Genomic DNA, 24,367 nt, shown 5'->3' with positions numbered 1-24,367 from the left:
TACATGTTTTGGTCTCCGTTAAGTGGATTTATCTTGAATGGTCCGTTACCAGGAACAATTCACTTTAGCTAAAGAGGCCGGGGCACCAGGGAAGGACCTATGCATTCCTTCTTTGGCCTCTTTCTAAAAGTCTGTCCTCTCTAGGAGTCTAATACTCCCACACCTTCTAGGGCTAGCCAGGTAAAACAAAGAAGTAAAAGGACCAGAATATAGGGCCACGGGGAGGGATCAAGACCAAAGGCAATAAACTCATTTGCAATCTGAGATTTTACACCCAAGTCACCTCTAACACAGCCAATGTCCAGAAGTGCTCTGGTTAAAGAAAACAGAAAGAATAGTCAGTAAAATACCTAAGAAGGGAATCCTTATCTAAAAGCACTCCATAAACATAATTTTATCTGGAAAGCAAGAGTTAACAGAAGAGCGAAGAAGCAGTGTAAAGGGCTTCTCACAGCCTGTATAGTTTGGATAACGCTTTCAGAGATTAGCTATCATGGGGAAAGAAAAGTTGTAAGAATCAGTTTTAGGGGAAAGAAAAGTTACAAGGATCAGTTTTTTTGTAAAATCCCTCATGTGATGGTGCTGGTCCTTCTACTGGACACTTTACTCTTAAGAAATCCCCCTTTCCCAGACGAACTCCTAAACATTTATAAGTGCAGATCCTTCTCTTACGCAATCAAAGCAAAGCTCTGTGACAAGACTTCAGAACGAAGCCAGAGATCTCGCTCTCGCTGAATTCACTAAGCTAAAATGTCATTTTCAACAAGCGAGCCACTAGTTAAAAAGTTAGCCATTGAAATGGGTAAGCTGTACTGGAGGACGTACCCTAGAGTGACCCCCACAATGAGTCACAGCCTTGTATAAACCCCTTCCCTTAAATAAGGGGAGAACTTGTAACTTGCTTCTAGTCAACAGACTATGGCAAAGAGGGTGGCATGTTCATTCCTGTGATTATGTTACATTTGATGACTCCATCTTCATGTTACATTTTATGATCCACAAACTGGAGCAAGAGATTCTCCTTCTGGCCTTGAAGAAGCTGCCATATTGTGAGAGAGCCAAATGGCAAGGAACCGAAGGTGATTTCTAAGAGCTCAGAGTGCTCTTAGTCGCTCTTAGCGACCACTGAGAAGCCCCTTCATAGCCTTGGTCTGACACACTCCAAGGCATATCCCGGACCCCATACTCACACACTGCTCACTGGTCTCTGGGATGAACTCCCCCTCGCTGTTGATGCTGGTATAGGACCCCTGCCGGGCAATGCGCTGCTGCCGCTCAGGCACATAGCCAGGGGGAGGTGAGCTTCGTCCGGGGTTCTGGGAGCCTAGAGCACAGAAACAAGATCTTTTACAACAGAGGCCAGGATGTGCCCTTGAGAGGAGCAGACACAGGACCAGGTCGGACCAAATGTCTGTTGCAGAGGCTGGTACAAGGTAGGAGCTCAGCAGAATTCCATTCGTTTCCTTCACTGTATGTGGCCGATAAAATGGGTTAGACTCAAGATCCATTCCACGCTTCAGGTATGCCTTCCTGCACTTTCGAAGTTAATCAGCTAAAAGCTATTACATCTAAGACCCCCTGGGGTCCAGCCAATCAGATGCACTTGTGTGAGATTGAGATGGCTTCCTGCTATTCCTACCACTCCTGGACACAGTCATGGGAGCCGCGGTTTTCCTGCTGCAGTGTTACCAGAGGCCCCACACCTGGTCTCCAGTTTTTCCGATGTCAAGACACAGACGCAGGCATCCTCTATGTATGTGGTGTGAAGCAGAGCAGAGGGGCACTGTGCTTCTGAATCTGGTAGCTTCCAGATTACAGAAGAGGGAGTAGCTCTGTGGTGTCTGTTTCTCTCTCTCTCCACCCTGTAGGCCAAGATGTGCACTAAATCTATTCTTCCTGAAACTAGTTAGAGTGGATTCTACTCTGTGCACCTGAACCCTGAGCAATACGTGCTGGGGTAAAAAGGTATTACACATCTGACCTAGAATGAACAAAAAATGTCTCTTGTAAGGGACTGATGAGAGAAAAAGAAAAACCCACTTATTGATGAAATCCCCAGACAGGGATCTAAACTATCCCCAGACAGGATGAACTGCCCCAGTCTGTTACATGGAGTGTCTAGGTGAAGCCTCCCTGGGATAGAATATCCAAGAATGCAACATCCATTCTCTTCTTCACCAGCTACCACTGAACTCTCCCCTGGTTTTCCAGGTAGGATGGGACTGGCTCACAAGGCCAGCACTACAGACCCAGGAGGGGCTGGGGGAAAATAGCAAAGGTTTTCTGAGCTTTTATTTCCAGCCAGAGACTTTCACTTTTTCCAATACACATTGCTGCCTGCAGAGAGCCAGCCTTATTATCTGATGGGCAATGGGCCAGGGGCTATTGTGCACAGGCCCACAGCTTGGGGCAGGAAAGGGAAGTCTCCCCAAACCAATGGCTATCAGAGGAAGCAAATGGAAAAACCAGGAGTTGGCAGAACTGCTCCAGAGCATTTTCAGTTTTGTTTTTATCTTCAATTCAGAAATTGGGGGCTACAACAGCAGTCGAGACCAAGTAAGAGAGGGACCTGAAAAGGACAGGACACTGGACTGCAAGACTCACTGATGCGCCCACATTTACCAGCAGAGACAGCAGTGAGCTAGACAGCACAAATCACAGCACTATGCAAGCAAGACCACTCAACTCAGGCCTTGGAAAGCAGGCATGGCAGGGACAGCAGGCTCTCTGGGATGCCCTTCCCTGGCATTCCAGCCCAATCTTGTTCTATTCTCATGAGGCCATTTGTGCCAAGGGGCCCCAGCAGCAACAGCTGAAGCAACAAAGCAGAGTAGTAGGCCTGTGTCCAGAGTGGCCCACTGCTTTGCATGATGGTGCTCTACACATAAGGAGAAAGCCAGGGCTTTAAGCTGCTGGCCGTCTGTGCTCCTCCCGGGCCATGCCAGCTCTCTGCTAGGTCCTTAACCCATAGTGCAGAGTCCGAGCAAAACTCTCACCCAAAGCTGAAAGACTGGCTCTCAGATTCTACCCGTTCTCATAGGAGATTCCTGTCAGGAAGCTGATGCAGTCAGGAAGTTGCCTCTGCAGGGAGTTCTAGGGTTTGGGGTCAGTGTTAATGTGCAGGTCATTCCAAGTACAAAGAGATAGCTGTTTTGGACATCAACTATTTTCTCTAAACTCTGCTGTCTCTTGCTGGGCAGATGAGATTGGGGGAGGAATTGAATCTTTTTTTCTTCTTCAGTGGGAAATCTTAACCAGTATTTCTTAGTGTGCTCACACTGGACCAGGCTGTGCAGAACATTTCATCCCATGAGACCCGGAGGACATCCTAATGTGTTTCAACTTTCAAAATTCCCATTTTATTCTGAAGTTGTCACCACTACTAAACAGTTTCTGGTCTCATCTAGCATCACAGAAGAATTTCTGGCAAGGAGAAGAGCCCTGTGGAAGTGAAGGGAGCTGACTTGTGTGATCCCAGGCCCCGCCCTTCCGACTGCACCAGGACAGGGGGGACAGGAGGTCTGCACTGTGCACAGCTCTCTACCCCACTGCTGCCATGGCTCCCTCCAGTCACCTCATCCTTTCAACACTTCTCTCCTCCTCTGCCTGAACTTTTCCTTCTCTCCTTCCCCTGGCCAAAGCATTCTGCACCCTCTACCTGCACTCCTCGCTTCATCTGCCACAGGAGTCGGCTTCCCCACGGTTCCTTTGGCACCACCCTCAGCACTCTTTTCACCTGACTTTGCGCCTCCCTTCCTGGTGAGCATGCTCAGATCTCTAGCTTACAGTCTACCTCTCCTATAAACCACTAACCCATCTCTGATTTTCTTTCACCACCAAGCTCCTTGAAAGAACTGATTGCCTTTGCTCCCCCACTACCCATTCCTTAGGGGCTGCAATCTGGTTTGCCTAACTGTGGGATTGCAGTAGCAAGACAAGGAATAAGATGGAGCGGGAACAGAGGCAAAGGCACTTAACAAGACACACTAGATGGAACATGAGTCAGAAGGTGGCAGGGCTTGGCTACATGGCTTAAGGGCACCACCCAATGTATATGGGAAAAAATTTGGTGCTCGAGCTTGGCTTCAAAGGTGGGTAAAATTTCTACAGGCAAGATAGGAGGAAGGGCATCGTCACATAGGGAAACTCCATCTGCCTTGTCTGAAGATCTCCCCACAGGGATCTTTCTTTTGGGTTAACTCATCACCTAGTTGTTTTTGTTTGTTTGTTGTTTGTTTTTAGCTTTTAGCATGAACTAGTTTAATAGACTAATTGGCTTGAAAAAATTAAAATTCAAGGTATGTATATTACAATGGAAAGAACAAAAAGTAAACATGATAAATGGTTTCAAATAGTTGAAAAATTGTCAGATGAAAGATGTTATCTGTACATCTGTGTTGCTCAAGAGAGCAGTACCAGAGTCACTGGGTAATGTGAGAGAAGGCAGATTTTCAATTCAATATAAGGAAAAACTTCAAACAAATAGCATGATCTAAAATTGGACTTGCACTTCCCCATCACTGAACACGGTGCGGTGGGGGCTGAATGATGTGCATGTTACTGTCTCTCACTAAATACAGGTTCCTTCATATTGGTGGAGGGAGGAGGCAAACCCCACTTGCTCCTGCTGGTTGGGGGCTGAATGGCTAAGGCTTCTTGACCCCATTTCTACTCCAAGCACTTCTTCTACTGCCCAATGCTTAAACCCTGACTCTTTCCTCTTCCTGTTTCCTTCCACTTCCAAACAGCCTTACGCTGCACCAACACAGCAAGCACTCAGACATTTGTGGACCAAACGATAAGTTGCCCTTGGTCTGCCCTTTCCAACCTGGCTGGTACCATGTAAGGCCTCCCTCTACCCCCTCCTGTTTCTCTGGTCACTCCTTTGCTGTGTCCTTTGCAGGTTCATCTTCCCCTAATTGGCCATGAAGTGTCTGGATTCCTAAGGCTCAGTCCTAGGCTTCTTCTTACTCTGCAGTCTCTCCTTAGGGCCCCTCACCTGGGCACATGGCTTCAGCTGGACAATTTCTAATTTTTTTTTCTAGTCCTGCTTTTCTCCTCTAGAGACCTGTATATCTAACTGTTCATTTGCTATCTCCTCTTAGCTCTCTCAAAGGCACCTCTAATTCAACCTCTAAAACATCAGGTCTGCCTCTTCTCAGCATGCGAAACCAGGCTCTCGTCGACCGTTTCTGTTTTGGTGAAAGGCAGTGCCATTCACCCAGATCCATAAACCAGTAACTCATCTCCTGCTCATTCAACCCCTGCAAAATCAATATAGTATCACGGTAGTTCTGAAATCTTTGGTCTTAGAACCTTTTACACTTTAAAAACCAAGGACATCAAATAGCTTTTATTAAGAGGGTTTTATCAATTGATATTCACTGTATTAGATATTAAAGCTCAAAAATTTTGCAAACACACAGGGCGCCTGGGTGGCTCAGTAGTTGAGCATCTGGCTCTTGATTTCAGCTCAGGTCATGATCTCACAGTTCGTGAGAGATCAGGCCCCAAGCTGGGCTCTGTGCTGACAATATACAGCTTGTTTGGGATTCTCTCTTTCTCTCCTCTCTCTCTGCTCCTCCCCCACTCGTGCTTTCTCTCTCAAAATAAATAAGTAAATAAATAAATAAACTTTAAAAAACAACTTTTTTTTGAAAACACATTAATACACAAGCACACATTCTATTAGCCATCAGAGCAATGACATCAACTCACGCATGAGAGAATCAGTAAAAAGGCAAACCGCAGACCCCCTGAAGGGATCTCAGGGACCCCCTGCACTGAGTCCCCACCCTAGACCACACTTTGAGAACCACCACAATGCTGTGTTCTGTTGTTTTTACCTTCTAAATGTCTCAAATACACCTGTGCCTTCTCTCCAATACTGTCACCAGCCTAATCCAAGTTTCTGTCTTCTTCCTCTGGACCAAACTGCTTTAGCCTAACATGGTTTCTCTTCTTTCTTCCCTCCCTCCCTCCTTCCATCCATTCATTCTAATTTACATCCAAGTTAGTTGGCATATAGTACAATGATTTCAGTAGATTCCTTAATGCCTCTTACCCATTTAGCCCATCCCCCCCACAATCCCTCCAGCAACCCTCTGCTTGTTCTCTATATTTAAGAGTCTCTTATGTTTTGTCTCCCTCCCTGTTTTTATATTATTTTTGCTTCCCTTCCCTTATGTTCATCTGTTTTGTCTCTTAAATTCCTCATATGAGTGAAGTCATATGATATTTGTCTTTCTCTAATTTCACTGAGCATGATACCCTCAAGTTCCATCCACATAGTTGCAAATGGCAAGATTTCATTCTTTTTGATTGTCGAGTAATACTCCATTGTATATATATACTACATCTTCTTTATCCATTCATCTGTCAATGGACATTTGGGCTCTTTCCATACTTTGGCTATTGTCGATAGCACTGCTATAAACATTGGGGTGCATGTGCCCCTTCGAAACAGCACAACATGGTTTCTCTTTGATCTGTTCTTGCTCCCCTGCAATCTGTTCTCCACAATGTAGCTAGAGCAATCTTTTCAAAACACAAATTGGAATATGTCACATTACCCATTTCTATTCACTTTAAAAACAAGAAAGTGGATTTTCACTGCTTTCAACATTAAAGATCAAAATCTTTAATCATAGGACCATGGACCATAAGGCTCTGCCTCCCTCCCTGGCCTTAGATGGTTCCTCCCCATTGTTCTCAGCTCTCCAGCCTCAGGGCTTCTTTCTGTTTCTCAGTCACACCATATTCCCCCAGCCAGCAGGCCTCCACACGTATAGCTCCCCCTGCCTCAGACTTTCTTCCCTGTTTCCCTTTGCAAAATTCCCACATTCATGCTCTGGATCATAGGCTACGGCTTTTCTGGCCCCCCAAGTCAGGGCACATCTCTCTGTTATACATGCTCATAGCACCACACACCTTTCAGCCACAGCCTGTAAGTCATACATTAATCTCATCATGATTAAGTATTTGTCTTCCCAAAGACAAATTGTCTTATGCATCTACAAGAGACATAAGGGGCAGAAACCAGGTCATTTTGCCTTCCCATGTTTCTGGCACATAGCTGATATTTTGACAATTAAACCTGAAGTGAATAAATGAATGAATAAAAATGTCATTTGATACGGAGATAATGTGACAAACACTGTAACAGAGATGGGCATAAGGGAGCAACATTTTCAGTGGCTTCCCACTGCCTACCAATAAGCCCAAGGGCATTAAAGGCTCCTTAGGAAGTGGCCCAGGCATCCTTTCTCACCTTCCTTTATTCTCCTCCAAATACATCAGCCAGTCTGAAGCACAAGTGAGATTTCCACAGGCTAACAGTCAAAAAGCCCTCTCCCCTCATCCTTGCCTATAGAAGTCCCCCATGATCTCTGAGCCACACTCCACACCATCTGGGGTTCTTGGAACCCAACACCTTCTTTTTCAATTATGTCTGGCAGGTACCCCTTCCTGTGCCTTGAATATCTCTATGCTAAACAAATCTTCATGTGTCAGCTCTGGTGTTTCCTCTTCTGTGGAAGACCTTCTCCAAAGCCTGGGCAGAGTCAGTTATTGCCTGCTCTGTGCTCCCACCCCACCCTGCCCTCCACTGCAGCCTCATTGTACATGTGTCCACTGTAGCCCTCATCTCAGCCCAACGGCTGGTATATCATGCTTGCTGAAAGAAGGAACCCAGGATCTACACATGCTGGGAGGCTGTACTGCCCAATCTCTAGATACAAAGGAACTACTTCATAAAAATCCTATTCCTCAGCATTCTCAGATAAGGAAATTCTATACATGGCTCTTCACAACAATGCCTAGCATTTAGGCCCTGCCTCTACACACAAATCATGGGCTCTTGCTTAGGACCAGGAGGCCCAATGGTCCAATCACTGCCCCATGTCGATCCTCACTGCTTACTGTACAAATGAACAATACTGCCCTCCTCCAGCCCCTCAGTCTCTCTGAGGGTTCTGGAACAGAAGCCATTCTGGCAGAGTCAGGGCACCTAGATACCAGGACTAGAGATGTTCTGGACAGTGTCTCCTTGCTGGGGTTCTGGCTCTTTCTCCTCAACCAGCTTATTAAAAACATAGCCACCAGTTATTTACAATGTTAGAGAAATATGGAACTCATATGTGGACCTTCAGCTGGGCAACACTTACTACCAGTGTTTGCTCAGGTTCCTGAAATTACTCAGTAAGGCAAAGTCAGTGCCTTAGTAACACATTCTTCCTGCTTATCACTCACAGACAGGCTCAGCAGCAGGAATGATGTTCAGAACTCCCCAAGCTCAGCTCAAGATCTTCAGAGAGCAGTTTAATTTGATGCAATTCTACCTTACGAAGAGAACTTGCCTTCCTAGCAGCAGCAGTAACCTCACCACAAATGTTTGAAGGCCTGGTTTCCCTCTTGATACAGATGCCACAATTCAGGATGTGGCCTTCTCCTCAGACTTGGGAAATGGGATCCAGTACAATATTGGATTATCTGGCATAAGGCACAGACCTGACTTAGATTTCCTTTCTGGGGAGGCCTGGGAGCAGCTACATAGCTTTCTTCCTAGTTAGCCAATCATATATACTCTGTCAACAGTCTGCTGTCCTTTCCGGACAACTTAGTTTGATTTTCTAAGAGTTTCATTGGTCAACATCTTCCTCAGAGCATAAGGACTCTTCAGGAATCATAAGCAAGAGGTCTAAGGTCAAAACTCAAACTTGGACCTGACTCCTAACCTGACAAGTCCCCAGTTCTTTGGCAAAATGATGGTCAAAAATGAGAGTGGACTGGGAGCCTGGGTGGCTCAGTCAGTTAAGCATCTGACTTCAGCTCAGGTCATGATCTCATGGTTCGTGGGTTTCAGCCCCACGTTGCACTCTCTGTTGGCAGCTCACAGCCTGGAGCCCACTTTGGATTCTGTGTTTCCCTCTCTCTCTGCCCCGCCCCCCCACTCATGCTCTGTCTCTCAAAAGTAATATAAATAAACGTTACAAAAAATGAGGGTAGACTGTCGTTGGAGGTCTTCAAGCAGATGTTTGAGGAGATCACTTTTTCAGACATATTCAAAAGGAACTTGGTCATGCCATCATGTTGTTACACTATAAGCTCCTTGAGGGTTGGGACACTATTCCAGTCATTTCTCTACCCATTCCCCCCAAATAAAGGCACAGAGGATTATTTTGCATAGGGTAGTAATCTACAAATGATGGTTTTTAAATTAATAAATATTTGATTTTTAAAAAACATGGGCAGATAAATTAGATGACAGGGAAAAAAGGGGTGAAATACTCACTGACAGAGAGGTGCCTGCTTCTGGGCTCGGGGGGCTGGTAGATGGTATTTATATCTCCTGCAGACTGGGAAGCTTTGATCCGCACCTGCCTGGACACCCCAGAATGGGGAGAGGGACTGGTCTGCAAGATAAGAGGAAAAAAGCTGAGCTATCTTTAGGCAGGCAGGCCAAGAAAGGCCTCCTCCCCTTCCCTAAGACTCATGTTCTTAGCTGCCTTCATGCTTTCAATACACGAGCTACCCAGTCTTCCCCCAAATCTCACTCCTCAATATGTCTTGGCAAATCACTATTTCCTCACAGTAGTTTTACAGCTTCAGTGTTATCTGAGCACTGAGACCCACTGCCCCAGTTTAAAGAGTGATGACCTAGGCATGGAGGAATAACAAGTTTTCCTATAATAATATGCCAAACAGAAAAGACAGTTGTAAACACTCCCTCATAAAATTCTCCAGAGAGCTTGGGAAAAATAGCAGGAAATTATTTCGGCAGCGAGATCACCTGCTGAGTGGGGGGTCAGAATAGAGAATGATGGCAACCTCCCTGCGCAACAGAAATCTGGGTGATAAACATGTATTTCTCAAAGTAGCTTGATGTGCTGCTTCTGCCCCAATCATAATCACTACCTCAAAATTAAGGCAAAGTCTCAGTTGATTAACATAACCAGGCTTTCCATGAAAACCATCTCAGGATTGTGTTCATCTGGGAAAGGCTATCAAAGGTACCATTCTGCCAGAGGTCAAGGATCTCAGAACAGAATGGGATCATCAACATTACCACATGCACCCTTGCTCTGGCACTGTCCCAGTCAAGCCACCAGTGAGCCCTAGAAAAAAAATCAAAGCAACAAAGGGGGCCCTTGCACTGAGAAAGCTAAAAACTGAAGCTCAGTGGTGAGCAAGTGGCGTCAGGATGCAGTCACAAACATGCAGAGCACTCCAGAGAGTGGGGATGGGAGGTCAGGACTCTAAAGAACTTGGGTCAAATTTCTAGTTGCTTCTCGAGCTCTTCTACCTCGAGTAAGAAAAAAAAGTCTGACCTAAACAAACTATATCCTGTCCTCCAGGAAAAAGGCTTCCCGCTTTCAGGGGTAATTCAGCTGCCAAGCAGCCTCCTCTGGTCTCCCCACACCAGACTTTATCACATGCAGGGCTGTCTTCACAAACTGTCTTGCTCTAACGGGAAGTCAGAACCAAGGGGAAGTGAATGTTCTTGCAGAAGCCTCCGATGTGCAATAGCTCTCTGCTGAGAGTCAGAAAGGAAAAAACAGTCAAAGCCACATACTGGGGAAGCAGGCCAGTGAAGGGCAAGGGAAGGCCACAGCCCTGCAGTCAGAAAGAGAAGAGCCACGTGATGAGCCCCCCCCCCCCCCCCGAGGACACCTACTTACACACAGGGCCTACTCCAGAAATCTTGGTGGCGTGAATTTGAAATGTATCAAAGAACATATACTCTAAACTCTCAATTCTAAATTCTAAAAGCTGAGATGAGAAAGTAGGTTCCACGGCCAGCAAAAGCACAGACCTACAGAAGGAAAGGCTGCAGTTGTGGCAACAGGTTGGAAAACATATGAAGGTTTCAAAGCAGGCTTTTCACACCTTAATGTGCACAAATCCAACTGGAACCTTGTTAAAACAGAGATTCTGACTCAGTAGGTCTGGGATGGAGTAGAGAATCTGCATTTCTTTTTCTTTTTTTTTTTAAAGATTTTATTTTTAAGTAATCTCTACACCCAATATCGGGCTTGGGATCAAGAGTCACACACTCCACCGACTGAGCCAGCCAGGTGCCCCGAGAATCTGCATTTCTAACAAGCTTCCAGGCATGCTAATGCTGATGATCCATGGGTCACACTTTGAGCAGGAGGTCTTAGGAGGAGAGTGACACTTCAATTTAAGGTCACGGTTCCCAATCCTAGCCACCCACTTAAAGAGCTACCTGTGGGGCCACACACACCTCACACCAACTACAACAGGATCTCTGGGGCTGGGGCCAAAGGGTTGGTATTTTTTAAATCTCCCCAAGTGTGTGTAATATTCAGTCAATTTTGAAAACCCTGATTTAAGGGGATAAAAGGCAATGGCATTGTAAACAAAAATGAGGTTCATGCAAGGATTCAGGGAACCTTGAACAAGACAGAGAAGTGGGAAAGAGAGGAAGGAGGAAGGTGGGACTAGGAAAACCAAAAGGGGACAGCAGTGGAGTGAAAGCAGAGCCCACGGGTATAGAGTGGGTGGCCAGCAGAACGTTCTAAAGACAGCAAACAGAAGGTGGCATTTGCCTACCCCGTGCCTCACTGAAGGACTCTGCAGGTAGCAGTGTGTCTGGCTGATACAAATGACATGAAAAATTACCAGGGAACCAATTTCATAAAGATTGCAGTGACTGGAAGCTAGAAAATCAGAAGAAGGTCACAAAAGTGGATTCACAAATTACCTTGCTAAGAGATCTGGTGGTATGAGACAAAGTGAACAAGTAGGCTCAACTATGCAGGGGGAAGGGGTGTGTGTGTGTGGTTGTGTCAGTTTGGTTCGCAGGAGCATCAAGTGAGAAACGGCACCTGGATCTCACCAGGCCTCTGCCTCAAGGGTGGCAACAAGAGACTTTGCACCAAATATTCCCCCCAATATTTAAGGGGTTCATCCAAACCAGGACAAGGTGACTAAATCTGTGTTTTCATTATCCCTACTCTTCAGTGCTTCGTAGCTGATTACATATATGCTTAGGCTGCCTTTCCAGACTAAAGAGTTCCAGGCTTTTTAAGCTATTCATATATAAAAGTGAATTTTCAACCCCTTGAAAATTTCATCTTCCCTTAGACCTATTCTAGTTCAGTTGCCCTCTGAGCTGTGGGGAAGAGAGTGACATAACATCTCACAACTTCTCCCCATGGGCAACGTTATATTTTCTGTTCTGTTTCTAACAAACTGTGGAGGAACCTGGAGGAGGTTTCCCAAGGACTACAATAATTCTAAGATCCCCATCCTGGATGGTAACTGACAGGTACTGAACTACACAGAACATCTGGATTCTAGACCAGCTCTGTCACCATTTACTGCTTCACCTCAGGCAAGTCACTCTGTCTCAGTCTTCCCAGGTTTAGACTGGCAAGAACAGATACCTGCCCTGGACCCCTCAAAGTTGCAAGAATCAATGAGAGACAAAAGCACTTACACACGTAAGGTCTTTCCATGTTTAAACAGGGACCAGACTGAAGCTATGCCACTCAACAACTTTGATCCTGTCTTCTTGCACTTGCCCCATTATTTTAGTAAGACAAAAAAGAATGGATTACTCTTTACATTGTCCTTGATATTTTGAACTTAAATAGCAGACAAGATAGCATCAAACTCATTGATGGGATATTTGGGAACTGGGCAACATTTGGAAGAGAAGATTAGAAGTTTACTTTTGTCAGGGAGAATCTGAGGTAATAAAATAAAGTGCCATATTCAGTTTAAGGTGGCTGGGTATTTAGTTTTTATCATATTCGGATATAAGTGACAAAAGAACATTAAGCTTGAAGTGGCTTAGTCGGTTAAGTGTCCGACTCTTGCTATCAGCTCAGGTCATGATCTCATGTTCGTGAGATTGATCCCTGTGTTGGGCTCTGTGCTGGGCATGGAACCTGCTTAGGATTCTCCCTCCCTCCCTCTCTTCCCCCCGCCCCCCCGCCCCATGCTTACTTGCTTGCTCTCTTTCTCTCTCAAAAAAATAAAAAATAAAAATTATAAAAAACCTTATTAAAAAAAAAGAATGTTAAGCTTGAGATTACTTTAAGAGAGTAGAAAAGCTGGGTCTAGGAAGTTATAAGATCAAGAGAGGAAAGATAAACTAACAGATGCACACATGTTTAGAGAAGTCTGTAATAGCAATAATCTAAGAGGTGATGGTTCCAGGCACAGGCCTAATGTGGCAAGAACTAATGAAGGAGATGATGAAGTTTCTTAAAAGGGCAGGAGAAAGTAAGGCTAGAGAGAGGCTCTTCAGACTCTGTGATGACCAAAATCCAGGAGTTCTCAGGTAAGATCAATATTGAAGCCTAAGACATGGCCTTGGACAGGTGAGGTGAGAGGGGTATGATATACACCTTGGTGAGGGGTAAAGGCAGAGGAAAGATTAGAAGTTGTCATAGAAGGATCAGCAGAAAAGGAATTCAGAGAGAAGAGACCACACATTTATTTATTTATTTGTTTGTTTGTTTGTTTATTTATTGAGACCACACATTTAGAAACAGGAATAAGAAGGAAAGTAAAGGTATAAGTGATAACAATAGGTGGATGAGGCAATCGCTTGCTAAAAAGAAAATAAACTCAGTAGAGAAACGAAGTGGCTGAGAGTTGCCAGCAAGAGATGAGGTAGGCAGGGTGCTATGGTATCCTGGAGCAGCATACCAAAGTATGATCTGTAGGCTGGCACCAGGCCACAAGCCGTGGTATAACAGTCCTCAACGAGGTAAATACAGAAACGGAGAATAACTCTGTACAGACTTTTACAGCAATTTGGCAGACTGACTTTCTGTCTATTGAATCTAATAATAAAAACTGTGGTCTTGTATTTTGTATGTCACTGGTTTCCTTTTCCATTTCATTTTTCAGTTTTTGTGTTTTAAAAGGAACTGATGCATGACAGACTAGAAATCAGAACAAAACTGACATTGCATCATAGATGCTTAGAGAAGCACTGTTCTGGAGGTGGGATTCCTGAACACATAGCAAATCTGGATCATGATACTTGTGTTTATTAAGAAGTCTGAGGTCTAGCTGAGGAAGTTCCCAAAGAAAGGTTTTATCACCACCATTACCACTGCTAGTCTTAAATGTAAATCTTTATAAATGCAAAAAAAAATAAAATAAAGCGCTTAAATGACTTGACAGTAACAAAAATGGTTATTATAGTATATCCACTCAAGGGAATTATGAATGCTTATAAATTATAATTATGAAGATTGCATATCAACATAGAAAAATGTGCGTGACAATATTAAGTGAAAAAATAATTGAGAAAATTATATTACTACCATGACAACATTTGAAGTATGTACACATATGCTCAAAAACTACAGGGGCACATGTAAATATCAATCAATGTGTCATACTGATAGGATTACATAGGATAGTTCTCTCTTTTTTAAACTTTATAAAAAAGTTATACTGACTTTATAGTAATTTTTTAAAATATAGGTCCTTAGAAGGGGAGGCATCAGTGCTTGCTCTGCCAGCACAAATACTAAAACTGGAATAATACAAAAATTAGCATGTATAAGGATGACATGCAAATTCATGAAGTGTTCCATAAAAAGGAAGGAAGGAAGGAAGGAAGGAAGGAAGGAAGGAAGGAAGGAAGGAAGGAAAGAAAGAAAGAAAGAAAGAAAGAAAGAAGAAAGAAAGAGAGGCAACAATGTGGCATTTATTTTATGCAACATCTAATGCAATGCAATGCAATGCCTTGGGTATCAGAGCTCAGATGGTCGTCTTTCAGGCAGCTCACAGTGTTGTGTCAGTCTCTGCAGCCATGTACACTCCTTAATGGATGGGAAAGTAGATGTAAGGATCAAGTTGTCTATACCTTCTCATCATGGGAATGGAGGGATCATGATCAAGTGTGCTAGCTCCCAGTCAAGCAATCACATCATTAAACCAAACCCCGATTCTAGCTTCTTCCATATAGAAGATTTGCTGAATATGATTTCTGCTTGACTTCTGCTAATAATCAAGAAGCATTCACTGTGTTTTCTTAAGAGGATGGGTGGGGAAGGGTTCCAAAACAGTAAGTCACAGCTCCTGTTCTCAAGGACCTCAATAATCTTTTGGGATAACATGTACAAATATGCAACAACTAGAGGGGAATTAGTAAGCAACTTATAAACAAGTATACAAATTATATCCAATGACTAAAAGAACAGAAAGTAATCAAGATGGCTCAGGCAAAAACACTGACCAAACTGTAGCAGGTAAATCAAGCCAGATACTAAAAATAGCCACGGTCTGGGAAAGAGCAAAAAGTAAGAACTGTAGAAAGGGGAGAGTATGCTGAAGAATGTGGAAAGATGAGACTGGGGAGTTGAAAGCAAGGGTAGATAGTGATAAGCCCTGGGTGCTAGGCTAAATTTAGATCCTATGATAGGATCCTATGAAAGAAATAAAGCCTATAAAGAGGAGGTGAGTAACTTGAACAGAAAAGTAAAATAATAAAGGATATATTTCATTTCAGAATACTTTCCAGCACAAAGCCAGAAAAAAGACAGAGAAGACCATCCTCAATCACAAGGACACTTCGGTAATATTAGAAAATGTCTTCTTGGGGCACCTGGGTGGCTCATTTGGCTAAGCATCCAACTCTCGATTTTGACTCAGGTCATGATCTCAGTTGTGAGACTGAGCCCCATGTTGGGCTCTTTGCTGAATGTGGAGCCTGCTTGGGATTCTCTCTTTCCCTCTCTCTCTGCCCTTCCCCCTCCTAAGGCCTCCTAACTGCATTCTCTTGCGCTCCCCCCTAATCAGTAGGACAGCCAAATATCAATGCATCTTTTTAAAAATAAGTGGTCAGCATGAGCACCATTCCACCTAAACTCCGTCCTGGTATGGTGTGTTCATGAAGGTATGTCACAGCTGGCTGTCTTCGAGCAAAGGGAAGGGAAAGAGTGCCAAGAAACCTTTAGGAACATGCATCTCAAGAAAACTGGCACAGAAATCAGTGATTAGAAGACACACAGACTGCAATCATTCTTGTGAAATGTAGGCCCCCAGGGACCTTTTACAGAAGTTAACAAGGGATAATCCTTCACTTCTGACGGCCTCTGCAGATCGTCTGCCATTTGGTAAGGGAGTGGCTGGTAAGTTACAAGAGGCCCTCCACTCCATGGCCTTTCTCCCATTGAAAAGAAGGAAAAGCTTGTTTCCTACATGTATCTCAAGAGACAGGCACGGTTGCTGAGGGGTTGTAAGAGTAGGTCTACAGGATAGTCTCAAATCCCTAGCAGCCTTCGCTAAGCACCTTCACCCTCATCAAATCTCTCTTGTTAGGGTCCAAATCAAATGGAAATAACATAAATATAGAGAAAAAGAATTTTCTCTTTAATCATAAATGTTTTCCTTCCTCCCATGCCACAAGCCAAGTAACCTTTAGCTTCAACTTTAACACAGGTGACTTGACTTCACAGTGAAATCACATGCAAACTGCTATCTGGCCACTGGCACAGTGGGCTGTGCTGGGCTCCATGTACGTGCTTGCTTGCTTTAGCAGCAGCTGAGGAATACAAAATTCTGTCAAGGAAACCAGGTGAACTCTTAAAGAACAGCAAGTTTTGCCCTCTGTCCAGCCGCCAGGTCATCAGAGGGGCTACTTACATGGTTTCTGTCTTGGGACAGCAGCAATATCCTAAGGCTTTTCATGCTTGAGCTTCTGTCTAATATGTCAATTGCTTTATCAAGATCATCTTGGTTCTTCAGCAGGATGGAAAGCTGGGACACAGACACAGAAAAAGGGAATCATATAAAATATGTCTTTAGTTTAGAAACAGGCTAAATTAAAAAAAATACCTGAATGAAAACAATCTAATTGGATAGTATGGGGTCGTAAAATTAATTCAAACCATCTAGGTACTTTTTCTTTTCCTTAGTGTACAATTCAATAATTTTTAGTAAAGTTACAAAGTTGTGCAACCATCATCATAATTCAATTTTAAAACATTTCCATTGTTTCAAAAAGCTCTTGTGCCCATTTACAGTCACTCCCTCTTCCCACCTGTAGCCCCAGGCAACTATGAATCTACTGTCTCTGTAGATTTACCTCTTTTGGATATTTCACATAAATGGAATCCTATTAATTCATACATGTTCAATTCAGTTCATAGTCTTTTGTATCTACTTCTTTTGCTTAATGTTTCTGAGTTTATCCATGCTGTGCAACACATCAGTAGTTTGTTTCAAGATACTTTCTGAGAAGAGCTTCCTCTCTAAAAATACTCTTTTCTCCAAAGCATCAAATCCTAAACAGTTAAAGCCCCATTTATTTCTTCCCAAATTAATTAAATATCTCACCTTAGCCTGTGCTGCAATTAACACAACAAGCAGAGAAGGCATAGGAGGAGGAGGGGGATAGGCAGAGGATGAAAACTGTTACTCAAATAAGAACACGAATTTAGGCCACATAACAGAGTTTAATATCTTAACGTTTAAAGATAAAAATCAGTGACTAGAATTCAGAAACAATCTCCTCTGTTTTCATTCCCCTGAAGTATTAAAGAGATCGCCCTTGAGGGTATGGATAAGTCTCACTTGCTGTTAAATGCAGAGGACACTATGAGTACTTAGTATTAAAAAATGCAAAAGTAGGGGCGCCTGGGTGGCGCAGTCGGTTAAGCGTCCGACTTCAGCCAGGTCACGATCTCGCGGTGTGAGTTCGAGCCCCGCGTCAGGCTCTGGGCTGATGGCTCAGAGCCTGGAGCCTGTTTCCGATTCTGTGTCTCCCTCTCTCTCTGCCCCTCCCCCATTCATGCTCTGTCTCTCTCTGTCCCAAAAATAAATAAACGTTGAAAAAAAAATTAAAAAAAAAAAAATGCAAAAGTACACTTTGCCTAGGACCCAGCAAATGTCAGATCTTACACGTTTGTGGCAAACACAAAATCAAGCAAAAGTCCAATTCATTTCTTCAGTTCCCATTTTATAATAAAAGGAGATGGCAACACTAAATTCTAGGCCAGGAGAAAACAAAGAGCAAGAACAGTATTTAAAATAAAATTTCAAGGGGCACCTGGCTGCTCAGTCAAAAGATCATGAACTCATGATCTTGGGGTTGTGAGTTTGAGCCCCGTGTGGGGAGCAGAGATTGCTTAAAATAAATAAATAAATAATAAAATAAAATAAAATTTCAAGACAACTCATGGAATGGGAGAAAATTTTGCAAATCTTATCACATCGTAAAAGAATTCCTTCCTGTAACATTCAAAGTATGAATAAACAAGAACTGTTGTGGGAGGTGGAGAGAGATAAAGAAATAACTGGAGTAGGCTTTAACTTAAACAAATAAACTACAATTGTGCAAAAGTATGATATGGGTCTAGTATCCAGAATATATATAGAACTCTTACAACTCAACAGTAAGAGGACAAAGAATCCAATTCTTCCAATGGACAAAAGATTTGAATAGACATCGCGCAAAGAAGACAGACAAATGGCCAATAAGCACCAAAAAGACACTCCATGTCATTAGTCATTAGGGAAATGCAAATTAAAACCACAATGAGATACCACTTCGTACCTACTAGGATGGCTATAATTTAAAAAACAGATATGCAAAAACCCAAAAAGTAACAAGTCTTGATGAGGACATAGGGAAATTATAACTTTCCTATGCTGCTGGTAGGAATGTAAAATGGTACAGTGGATGTGGGAAGGATGGACAGTTTCTCAAAACGATAACATAGAGTTACCGTAAGACAACAGTTCTACTCCTTGGTATATACTCCAGAGAACTGAAAAAAAAAACGTGCATATGAAAATGTGTACACAGATGTTTATGGCAGCATTACTCATAATGGTCAAAAAAGTGAAAACAATTCCAGTATCCAGATGGGTACACAAAATGTGGTTTATCCATACAATGGAATATTATTATCTTGAAAACATTATGCTAAGTGCAAGAAGCCAAACACAAAAGGCCACATATTATATGATTCCATGTATATGAAATGTCCAGGACAGGCAAATCCAAAGAGACAGAAAGTAGGTTTGTGTTTGCCTGCCAGGTGCTAGGGAGAGGAGGGGATAGGAAGTGACTGCTAATGGATACAGGCCTTTTCTTTGGGGTATCTGGAGTTAGATAGTAGTGTTGGTTATACAACTCTGTACATATATTAAAAACCACTGAATTGTACAGCTTAAAAGGGTAAATGTTATGGTGGGTAAATTGTACCTCAATAAAGCTATTAAAAACATAAGTAAACATAAAATAAAATACCAACCGATTTCTCACATGTGGTTCTCAAATCCTGACGTGGCAAGGTTTAGAGGGCAAAGAAAAGAAAAAGGTTGAGGGATTTTTAAATTAATAAAATGTAAACTAGTCAATTCTCGGTCATTCACATTAGCAGAGCATGGAAAGACATGCATCATCTAAAATAATTACTAAACTACTAATTATGTTTGGCTTTAGAATTAACATCTGCATAAATATTTAAATAAAGGAACGACTAACATTCTGGGAAGCCACTTTATTGCCCAAAGAATTTGAAAATGGATTTTGGGACATGTGGAATTCTTAATGGAAAGAGAAATGAGCACTAAATCATTCCGAAAAGTCTTTCCTCACTAAAGAATACCTTCTTTAATGCTGATTAGCTGGCAGACTTCAGCCTTGCTTTCTATGCAGTGACTGAAGCTTGAGCTGCAATTTTTAAAAGTTCATCTGCATTACTTATTAACTATAGAGCTAGTGGTTTATTTTCCAAATCTGCTGTATTTCTAAAATTTGTCACAAAAAAAACAAAAGATCAGACAGTCTTATTTTTGTTAGCTATTGGGCAACATATCCAATTGTAGTTGTATATTTTGCATAAAAGGGGATTGGGGGGTTTTAGCCAACAAATCTCAGCCCCTATAGATGTCAGCCCCAAATTATGGAAGAAATTCCTTTTTTCTCCAGCTGAAGGTTTTTTGCTTTTATTTTTTAAAGTATAGTTGACACATAATGTCACGTTAGTTTCATGTGTACAACACACTGATTTAACAAGTCTGTATGTTATACTGTGCTCACCACAAATGTAGCTACCATCTGTTGCCATATAACGCTACTGCAATACCATTATATCCCCTCTGCTGTACCTTTTATCCCCATGACTTCTCATTCTATAACTGGAAGCTTGTATCTCTCACCCCCTTTACACATTTTGCCTACCTCTCCCCTCTGATAACCATCAGTTTGTTCTCTGTATTTATGGGTCTGTTTCTGTTTTTCATTTATTTATTCATTTGTTTTGTGTTTTAGATTCTATCTATAAGTGAAATCATATGGTATTTGTCTTTCTCTGTCTCACTTATTTCACTTAGCATAACACCCTCTAGGTCCCTCCATGTTGTTGCAAATGGTAAGATCTCATCTTTTTTATGGCTGAGTAATATTTCACTCTCTATATATACCATATCTTCTTCATCCATTCATCTATTGATGGATGGATGGACACTTGGGTTGCTTTATGGAGGAGATTCTTAACTCTTTAACCAATAAAACAAAACTACACAGTAAGGACCCAATTCTCAAAGAGCCAGGATGTGGCCCAGCTTTCTTGTCTTGTCCCCCAATTCAATTCCCTCAAGATGCACACTTTTTACTAGGCACCAACACACTGCCTCTCAGACTAATGCAAAGCATCAGCCCAAGCAGACTGTAGCCTCTAGCACCTTTCTTGGAGCTGGAAAAGCAGCCAAGTAACTGACACTCAGAAGAATCCCTTCCTGGGTGACATTCAAAGTATGAAAAAATAAGAACTGGAAGGAAGAGCAGGGGACAGGAGGAAGAAGAGTTAAAGAAATCACTTGAGTAGGTGCTAACTTTGGAAACAAACTACACTTGGGAGTTAAACTTTGAGAGAAGAGTCCAGTATTTATGACTGTCAATAGAGGAACTACCCACCAGTTTTCCACACCTCTCCAGCCCCTCCTAAACCTCTGCTTCTTGTTAAGGTTGTGCTGGAAAGAAAAAGATAAGCTACAAAACATAACAGAGACAATATACATCCTGGCCCCAGTACCATACCTGTTCCCACCATGGAGTATTAGAGCTACCACCACTCACTGAGCAGGCAGAATGGAAGTAGCTATGGAATCCCCCATGTAGCAAAACCCAGAAATCCCAGAATTATTGAAATTAAGGAAAGAGGCTCCAGAAAAGGAAAACCTGCAGATGATATTAGAGGAACAAACTAAAATATCCTCAGTTAAGGAGAAAGAAAAAGGTAGTCAGCTGTCACCCCATCTTGTCTCCATACCATCCATCTACTTTCTTACCTCATTATTCATGTAATGAAGATCAAGAGGCTGCCCAAACACTGTTGTCACCTTGTGTTCCACATCTTCATATCTAACAGGCCGGCTGAATGCTATAATTCTGAAAAGGAATAGGAAGCATCGTTAATTGTATATTTTAAAAGTCAGATTTGGAAAGCTAGGACTTCTGAATATCTTCCTGTTCTTTTAAACATAGGATTCTCTTTTTCTCCTTCATACAGTTTGACTTTTTATTTTTTCTTTTCTTCTCTTACCTACTTTATTTATTTTACCTTTCTCCTGAGCATCACAAACATTGCTCAGTCCCAATAATTGTTCTACCATTTCAGCTCAGATCTTTTCTATCAATGACAGTTCAGTATCCAAACAGGACACCTGGGGCGCTTGGGTGGCTCAGTCAGTTACGCATCTGAATTTGGCTCAGGTCATGATCTCACGGTTCGTGAGTTCGAGCCCCACATTAGGCTCTCTGCTGTCAGTATGGAGCCCGCTTAGGATCCTCTGTCCCTCTCTCTCTGCCCCTCCTCTGCTTATGCTGTCTCTCTCAAAAATAAATAAATAAACTTAAAAAAAGAAAAAAGCAGGACATCTGGATTTAAACATTAGGTTCTAAACACTCTTGTTAGGAAGAAAACCTGGAGACTGGAGCAGTGGTCCTGAAAACATGGTCTTAACTCCTAAATGACTCAACTCCAGGACTTGAAAGGTCTTATCCATTGCTGATGCCAGAGGAATCTCAATGCTGATTATCTTCAGAATTGAGATTTCCTACCTAAGAGTCAAAAGAATTCCCCTTGAGTTGGTTACATGCCTAAGTTTTTTTTTTAACAAGTGACACATATGATCATATAAGTAGTGTTGATATTGACACTTTTCTAGAGAAACTCATTAGGTCAGTTCAAAAAACAACTTTTCTTAAAACGTTTTATTTATTTTTGAGAGAGAAACAGAGTGCGAGCAGGGCAGGGGCAGAGAGAGAGGGAGTCACAGAATCTGAAGCAGGCTCCAGGCTCCAAGCTATCAGCACAGAGCCCGATGCAAGGCTCGAACTCACGAACCGTGAGATCATGACCTGAGCCGAAGTCGGACGCTTAACCAACAGAGCCACCCAGGTGCCCCCAAAAAACAATGTCTATAAATACAGAGTAGAGTAAGAACTTGTTCAAAGATGTGTTAAAAGAATCTGTCAATTAAACATCACAGCAAAATTTAAAACTGGGTTCAGATTAAACATACAAAATGAATGAAACAGAAGAATGAAATATACAAAAAAATTGACAAAATATTGGTAATATCAAATCTGGGTTACAGGTTCAGAAGGGTTCAGTATAACATTCTCTCTACCTTTGTCTGCTGCTGGTAGTCAACAATTTTTGATGTACAAAAGCAGCCATATGGGTCCAACCCAATACATTACAACTTAAATACTTAAGATAAAAATAAACAATGAGATAAGTGAAAACAAGAGAATATCAGAAAGTAACTCATATATTCTCTCTCTCCCTCTCTCTCTCTCTACATGTGTATGTGTGTGTGTGTGTGTATATATATATACACACACACACAGAAGAATGCATAGGATTAAAAAATATTGGAGTGGAGAAGGTCTTCCTAAGCATTATATAAAATACAGAAGACAAGGAGGAAGAAGGCAGATTTAACAACAAAAATTTAAACTTCTGATAGCAAAATGATCAGCCCTCAACAAAGTTAAGAAATATCAAACGTGGAAAAATAATCCATGCAAAATCAGTAAGACAAACAACCCAACAGAAACATAGACAAGGATATTATGACAATTCAAAGAGTTATGAATGACTAATAAACACATGAATTTATGCTTAATGTGATGGGGGAAAATATATATCAAAATGACCTTCATCTCTTAGTAGCCTAGACTGGACGAAATATGACTAGTGCTTGGTAGAGCAGCAGTATTCAGCCATGGAGCCTCTACAGTTCTTGCCCTCCTCATGCTGAGAAGTGTGTGGTTTTTTTACATCTTCTCTGCTCCTCCAGAGTGGGAAGTGGTATAACCAGAGTAAGAAGCAATAAACCACAGGACAGAGGGATCTAAGCTACTGGATTTTAATGGAATCTGACCAGATAATTTCTTTAATGTTCTTCTGTGCCAGGCTGGCACAAATAAGTAGGCAGCATAAAAGCTTCCATCATCCTAGAACTGTACTATTCAATGTGGTAGCCACTAGCCACATGCAGCTGGTTAAATTCAAATTGATTAAAATTAAATTTTATACTGGTTCCTCAGTCTCACTAGCCACAGGGCAATGTGACCAGTGGTTACTATACTGGACAACAAAGGTACATAACATTTACATTATAGCAGAAAGTTCTTTTGGACAACCTTAATAGCATACTTCTTTCAACCAGTCTATCCTTCACACAAAGCCTAACATCCCAGGAAGATAATTTCTCCATAACTTTTCCTTTATCCATCACCACCTTTCATTTTTGGAAATTATATTGAATATGTTAGTTCATATCCCACCTGGGAATCCATTCATACTGTAATCCTTGTATTTTTTTTCCCTCAAACCAACTGTGCCAAGAAATGATACTGTGTAATGCTATCTAGATATGGGTTATCTAGATATGGACGTTTTCTGGAGACTTTTGAGAGAATGGCTTTCCACTAATTCCTAATAGCAAATAATATCTCCTTCATCAGCATCTCAGCAACAGGGGCCAGTCTTCCTGAATAAAATACCAGGAGACCATTCGTATGTCCCTAGCACACCATTAGAAAAGGATCAGGCTCAGATAAATTCTCCTGCATTTTGCCTGGCAACAAGCCATTCAAAACCTCAAAAGCAGCCCCAAAGTCAAGATCAGAAACCAGGACTATCAGCATTGGTAAGATCGAAGCTGCCGCCATCACCCTGAATGGTAGGCATTTTTAGCCAATGCTTCAAAGAGGGGACTAACACCTGTGACAACCACCTTCACCAGTGTCCAGACAGGGAAGCTTTCCAAGGGAAGGAGTTTGAATCTACAGTCCTCTTCTGCCCTCCTGGGGCTAAAAGGTAAAAGCGTTAGGAGCCGGATCCCTACC

General features: G+C 42.3%; 1 protein-coding gene across 1 annotated transcript in view; it reads right to left on the bottom strand.

Annotated features, from left to right (window-relative positions):
* The window catches only part of MAP3K3 (mitogen-activated protein kinase kinase kinase 3), a 60,512-nt gene that overhangs the window by 11,939 nt on the left and 24,206 nt on the right, over positions 1–24,367 (bottom strand). Inside the window, exons 4-7 of the mRNA XM_043584946.1 lie at positions 21,295–21,394; positions 16,639–16,752; positions 9,293–9,413; positions 1,191–1,324 (exon numbers count right to left, since the gene is read on the bottom strand). Coding sequence (XP_043440881.1) covers positions 1,191–1,324; positions 9,293–9,413; positions 16,639–16,752; positions 21,295–21,394 — 469 coding nt within the window. The remainder of the gene's footprint in view (positions 1–1,190; positions 1,325–9,292; positions 9,414–16,638; positions 16,753–21,294; positions 21,395–24,367) is intronic.

Source organism: Prionailurus bengalensis, chromosome E1 (genome assembly GCF_016509475.1).
Source record: "Prionailurus bengalensis isolate Pbe53 chromosome E1, Fcat_Pben_1.1_paternal_pri, whole genome shotgun sequence".
Classification (NCBI taxonomy): domain Eukaryota; kingdom Metazoa; phylum Chordata; class Mammalia; order Carnivora; family Felidae; genus Prionailurus; species Prionailurus bengalensis.
The sequence above is the reverse complement of the archived record's forward strand: the minus strand, read 5'-3'. Positions and strand labels throughout refer to the sequence as shown.